At 41.3% G+C, this 6,630-nt stretch overlaps 1 protein-coding gene across 2 annotated transcripts in view; it reads right to left on the reverse strand.

The window, feature by feature from the left end:
• Positions 1-356: 356 nt before the first annotated feature.
• The window catches only part of Ddx5 (DEAD-box helicase 5), a 6,621-nt gene continuing 347 nt past the window's right edge, over positions 357-6,630 (reverse strand). The window contains exons 2-13 of one of the 2 annotated variants that reach the window (XM_015504829.1): positions 5,336-5,501; positions 4,958-5,054; positions 4,731-4,864; positions 4,542-4,607; positions 4,102-4,243; positions 3,860-4,020; positions 3,602-3,774; positions 3,169-3,279; positions 2,916-2,977; positions 2,759-2,818; positions 1,287-1,511; positions 357-1,061 (exon numbers count right to left, since the gene is read on the reverse strand). In XM_015504829.1, coding sequence (XP_015360315.1) covers positions 658-1,061; positions 1,287-1,511; positions 2,759-2,818; positions 2,916-2,977; positions 3,169-3,279; positions 3,602-3,774; positions 3,860-4,020; positions 4,102-4,243; positions 4,542-4,607; positions 4,731-4,864; positions 4,958-5,054; positions 5,336-5,501 — 1,801 coding nt within the window. In that variant the 3' untranslated portion in view covers positions 357-657. The remainder of the gene's footprint in view (positions 1,062-1,286; positions 1,512-2,758; positions 2,819-2,915; positions 2,978-3,168; positions 3,280-3,601; positions 3,775-3,859; positions 4,021-4,101; positions 4,244-4,541; positions 4,608-4,730; positions 4,865-4,957; positions 5,055-5,335; positions 5,502-6,630) is intronic. The other variant, XM_048798167.1, reaches the window with a different exon arrangement.

The raw sequence follows: 6,630 nt of genomic DNA on the forward strand, positions 1-6,630 counted from the left end.
TGAAGCTCTTTACAGATTTTGCAAAAGAACAGTCATACATGTTTGTTCCAATTCCATACAGGTGATTCTATTATCTTACTACTGTTTTTTCATCCTAACAAATAAGGAAAACAGGCTATTAAAAATGACTCCCTGATGTTGGAAGCTTACTGACCAAGCTTTTATACAATTTAGTCTAAAAATCATAAATTTACCTTAATCATCCCATTTTAAAGGGGCCTCTTGATTCCCATTTCCCAATGGAAAAATCAGTCACTTTAGTTTTTTTTTTTTAAAAAAAGCAAAACCAAAAACCCATACCATCTAAGCCAAGTTTTACATGACAATGTGTAAAATAAAGTACAATTTCCACTTAATTCAGTCTTCAAATATCTTTTATTGGAAGGCCATGCATCGCCTTCATTTATTGTATTTCAAATCACTGTACAGTTACTTTTGTGAAAACACTGCCTGCATTTTCTAGTACAAAAAAAACCTAAAAATTGTTTCAGGAATGTAGAGAAATATCCAACTTAAATAGCGAAAAAGTGCACCATAATTACTGCTGCACTGCAGTCATTTCTGCATTTCCCATGTTTCTTAAATAACTATTGTCTGATAACACACAATATAAAGAGCAATTATGAAAAACAGACATTTACATATACTTCTAAAGTCTTATTGAGAATATCCTGTTGGCATTGGATAGCCAATCATAGGTGCAGCTGCAGTAGCAGGATATGCATATGCCTGTTGGTTCATACCATTGTGCATATTTGGAACATTACTTCCATATTGCTGAGTGCTATCATAACCATTCTGGTAAGTCCCTGTTGGATTACCAGTCCTAAAACTGGTCTGTATACCAGCAGACACAAAATTACTTCCAAAGCTCCCATTGGTATAATTTGCAGCACTGTAAACACCATTCTGAGTTTTTGCCCCAAAATCTCTCTTAAGCAGACTAGAGTAACCTCTGTCATAATTTTCCCTGTCTCTAAAGGTATTAAATCCACCCCTTTTGCCCGCAGAGTATCTGTCCCGACGGTCATCCTTCATGCCTCCTCTACCCCTGGAACGACCTGTTAAGAAAATAATTGCAAATTGATCAATTAGGTCTATGGCACAAATTATTGCTAACACAGAAAGAATTGGGTAGCTCTATTCATGCTAGGTTTGAAGTGGGTTTTACAGTTTCACAACAGAAATTTCAAAATTTTACTCACCCTCCAGGTTCCATTTAAGTGGATTTGTAGATAGCAATGTGATCCCCAAACTACCCATATTTCTTATTGAAGTAGCCTTACCTGAACCTCTGTCTTCGACCAACTGAAGCAACTTGGGATTAATTGCTTGATTAGCTTCACGAAGCACAGAGATAAGGTCGCTCACTTGCTTTATGTTATTAGGTGTAAAGAAAGTGTATGCTGTGCCTGTTTTGGTACTGCGAGCAGTTCTTCCAATTCGATGAATATAATCCTCTGAGGAGTTAGGGTAGTCATAATTGATGACAAATTTCACATCTTCCACATCTGTAAGGTGTTGCAGTGTGGCAAAATAGCAATGTACGGAGTTTTGCACACCACAACAGCCAGACCAAAAATAAAAAGTTAGACAATTGTATTCCCAAGAAGGTACGGGCTGCAAAAAATACAGTTAAAATGGTTATCCATTCTCTGTAGGAATACCATTGAGGTTGAAAAAAAAAAAAAAAAAAAAAAGCACATGGCATCTGTACAGGTCATTGCCCACCCAGTGATAGCACCTGTCGAAAGGAATATGTATTCTCCCTAGCACATTCCCAAATCGGCAAGTCCCCTTACAGATCATCAAGTGACATCTGAATGCTTCTGCGCAGTAGGGCCACTTATAGTTTCACAGCAACCTCTTCATGTGCTCATTTTGAGGACCTTTGAACAAAAACGTACAAGGTCCTTTGCATTACACACTCATCAGAAGTTCAAAATTCGGGCCACACTGCTTGTCTTGCCAAGACCTTACAACCGCAGCTGCAAGAAAAACATACCTGTCCCCCAAAAGTTGTTTTTATGCACTGTGTCTCGTCTAGGCAAGCGCTTCCAAGAAGCCAGGATTCACTTGAGAATGTGTCTCTCTCTGGCAGGTCTCGACATGACGACTACTGTGTAGGTGAGGGAGGAACTTTCAAAGCACTGCTTTCTTTTCCCACTGACTAAGTGTGAGAAGTTGCTCCTGCTCTAGGTCTCATGTGCCAGTACTCACCAATTTGTAAAAGGCTTAGTACCTTTTAAAGCTGCTCTCTCCATTTCAAACTTGAACAAAAATTTCATTGAACATTGAAGTTTGGAAATATTTCTTCGACATTTCAGCAAACTCACTGAAACTCAAAGACCCACAGATCACAGTAAACATTTGGAAACAATGCTGTACCATGGCAATCATGCAAAGCATGGGACAGAAGAAATACCACGGCAGTGAACTGTGAGGATAACTTCCATTTTTTTCCCCCGGAGAGAACAGTTTATGGGGCAGAGATGGTATGTTCTGCCCTTTGAAGATTACTGGCACACTTTCAGCTTTTCACCTCTCTAATCGACTGGAAGCAGCCAGCCGATCACTAGTCCTCCATCCCCCTCGAGTCCTCCGATTGTCATGCCTAGGCCTTGCCACAAAGACTGCACCTTTATGTGAAAAAAACTTGGAAAAAATGCAGAGGTTAAAGAAAGCAATAAACTTTCTTTAAAAAAACTACATGGAGATCTTCTGGGAAACCAAGCCATGAATGCGAGTTTGTACTAACCTAGCCCTCTGGAGGCCACATCTGTAGCAATCAGAATAGGAGCTTTTCCGTGTTTGAATTCTACAAAGGAAGGCATATATATATATATATAAAAAACCATTAATCTGAGCAAAAAAATCCAAATTAATAAGAAATTTTCTATATTTTAAATACTTACCATTTAGAACCCAGTCACGTTCCTGTTGACTCTTGTCACCATGGATACCCATGGCAGGCCACCTAGATTAAAAAGCTACATTAGCAGACTAACATTTAAAACCTGAGGCAGATTCCAGCATTTCAGGTAGCAGACCTCTTTCATTTCACCAGAAATAAGACAATTTTTCTTATCATATGATCCCCATAAATGAAACCCAAGATTCATCACTTGCATTTTCCTAAAATTATTTCAACTGAGGAAGCCCACTTACCCATCTCTCCTCATTTTTCTAGTAAGCTCATCACATCTTCTTTTGGTTTCAACAAAAACAATGGTTTTATTCTCCTTCTCACTCATGATCTCTTCCATCAGGCGAATAAGTCTGGAGATAAACGAAAAATCATGCATTTTAAAAGCAGATCAATGGTGATAGGATTGGCAGAATAATTTTAAATAAATACATTCATATTATCAAGTTAAAGTCAGTTTTTACAAAAACCAATTTTTTTTTTTTTTAGTTATAAGTGGACACAGTATCTTTTTCTTATTTTTATGTGGTGCTGGGGACAAACCTAGACCAATGCCTCATGCATGTACCTCTGAACTACAACCCAGCCCCTTAAAGTCATTTTTAAGAAGACCCATGACACAATGATTCCTTCACTGCGTAAGATTTTTATAAGAATCAAAAATAAAATACTAACTTTTCATCCTTTTCTACGTCGTGACATACATCCACAATCTGAAGAATGTTATGGTTTGCACTTAGTTCTAGTGCACCAATGTTTATATGAATATAGTCTTTCAGGAAATCTTCAGCAAGTTGCCTTACTTCTTTAGGCCAAGTCGCACTCCACATTAGGGTTTGCCTATCAGGCTGAAAAATGGGGGAGAGGAGATGAAATTGTACTCTAAAAAACTCAGAATTGAGTCTGAAAGGCAACATATACAAGGGTGCTTACTCTTATCTGATCCACAATCTTCCTTATTTGGGGTTCAAAGCCCATATCAAGCATCCTATCTGCTTCATCAAGGACAAGGTAGGTTGTTCTTCTCAGATTGGTTTTCCCACATTCTAAAAAGTCAATCAGTCTTCCAGGTGTTGCAATACAGATTTCCACACCTTCAATAAATGGATAAATATAACTAATACCTAGAACTTATGTCACTGCTAAGGATGAGGAAAACCTTGTAAATTGCATACCTCTCTCCAAATCACGGATCTGTGGTCCCTTGGGAGCACCACCATAGATGCAAGTAGACTTCAATCGACAAGCTCTGCAGTATTCAGCAGCTACTTGCTGCACCTGCTGGGCCAGTTCCCGAGTTGGTGCCAGTACCAAACACTAAGGAAAAGAAATAAGTTTTTAAGCAGGCTTCGATACTAGGTCTGTCTGTGAAGTTTTTTCTCTGGGTGGGAGAGGGGTACTAGGAATTGAACCAGGTGGATACTTGCTTTAAAATGCTAAATTTGTACTGGCAGATTATTTACGCTTTATAATACTTAAGGTAGCTCAAGCTAAATTGGACGAAAATACTAACACCTCTACATATAAAAGCACAACAAATTAAGAAATTGTTTGCTACACAGCCTACCCATCTCCACAATATCCTGCTGGCCAAATATCTAAAAAATATACTCACAATAGGCCCATCACCTCTCTCTAGGAATGGCTGATGATTGATGTGGACGATGGCAGGCAACAAATACTATTGGAAAAGAAGGACCATGAAAGAACACATCAGAATGCTATTTTTCCTTTACCTCCATCTTCCTTGGTATTTACCATCCAGTTAACCCAAAAGTTACAATGTGACTAAACTCTAACTTACAGACAATGTTTTTCCAGATCCAGTCTGTGCTACTCCAACCATATCCAATCCACTTAGAGCAACTGGCCATCCCTGAGCTTGAATTGCAGTGGGTTCCGTGAAGTTTTGCCTTGCAATCACGTCCATGACGTTTGCTGTCATCAATAAAATAATTTCAGTAAAAAATTTTAATACCAAGAAAAAGGATGGAACATGAAAGGGGATGGAAACTGAGAACTAGCACTTACCAGGGAAGTTTGCTTCATAGAAATTCAGTACTGGCTTTGGACAGTTGTGACCTCTAACTGTAATTTCCTTGCTTCTTCTGTATGTCTCTACTTCTTGCTACAAAACAAATTAGGGCAGATTAGTTAGACTCTAACTAGATCACCACCAACAAAAAAATCTTATAACGGACCCAAGTGAACTTTAACTACATTCACATACAAAAATATTAAACCACCTGTCCTATTACACCCCACCTATTTTACATGGAAAATTCAAAGCCACCTGTTTGCAAGTCATACCTCTTCCCCAAGTCAAAGAATTAACTCTCCCAAAACTGGAGCTATTTTCAAGATACCTATCAAATTCTGACTTACTAGAAACCATAAGAAATTACTCACTGCTGTGCGTCTGGCCAAATCAGGGTGTTCCTGATAAAAATTCTTCTCAAATTTGGGCAACTCATCAAGGTTCCACTTCTTTTTAACTAGTTTCTCCCCAGGATTTCCAAACTTCTTTCCAGATAGGGGCCCTGCCCTACTCCCTCCAAATCGAGGTGCACCAAACCTGAAATTAGGGAAAAAAGTTATTTACATTTCCAAAATCCACAGATTCGAATACACATTCACTTATCATCCCTTGACATTGGCTAATGTATCCTTATGCAGATATACAACCTGAGTCCTTCCTTAAGGATAGGCCCATCACTTATCCTTAGAAACAAACAGTCATTCTCTTGACAGCCACAATTGGCGTCGCATGTCTCACTTCCCCTGGTCCCAGTACACACTATTGGGGCCAAACAGCCTAGGATTCATAGGTGGGAAACTGGCTGCCCAAAAGGCATAAGTTCAGATTACAAGCGTAAACAACAGCTTGCATCTACTATTAGTCTTTCCCGCGAGTTTAAGAATTACGTAGGAGAAAGACAAGAAGGAAGCAGCTTAACAACGATGTTGTTTTTGCGGCTGTTTTCAAGCAAAGCAGCTTTGGTGTTGATAGATAACGGGACAGCCCTAGTAGTGAAAGCAGCCAAACGAGGAGGGTGTTCTCGGGTACAATCACGCAGGAGAACTGAAGTGGGGGAACCCCGCGGAAGAGCTCCCGACCAAGGTAGCAAAATTATATAACGCGAGGAAAAAAGAGAAGGAGGAGCCGGCGACTACCGGGGGAGGAGTCCCGGCCCGGGCGGAGCCGGCCGGGCGGCGTTCCCGCTGGGGCGGCGCTTCCCCCTTTGTCTCGCATTTCTCTCTGCGCCACATTTTCTCGACGCTGCCATTTTGAGCTCCTCCGCCGGGCGGGGTAACAAAGGCGCCGCCGCCATGTCCAAGGCCGGCATTTTGTGTTCGCGGCTCGGACACGAGGCCGATTCCCCCGCGCCGGACACCCTCCCGCGCACCGATGGCCTCGCAAGCGGCCCCCCAACGCCCACACATTAGCCGGCGCCCCCAAAACCCCTCCCGAAAGGCTGCACCTATCGGCGGCGCCGTGGCCTCGAAGCGTCGCGCTTTCCTCCCCACGCAGAACGAATGTCCAGATTCCCCCCACAGTTGCTAAATCCGAGGCCCCGGGGGCTCCCTGCCCACCCCCCAGCAAAAAGCCATCTTGAGGACAATTAACTGGCAAATCTCTTCCAACGGCTTTTACCTGAATATCAAAATGGCACAAGCCTTCCATTGAGGCCCCTAGATGGGCC

The sequence above is a fragment of the Marmota marmota genome, unplaced genomic scaffold (assembly GCF_001458135.2).
Source record: "Marmota marmota marmota unplaced genomic scaffold, marMar, whole genome shotgun sequence".
Taxonomy (NCBI): Eukaryota; Metazoa; Chordata; class Mammalia; order Rodentia; family Sciuridae; genus Marmota; species Marmota marmota.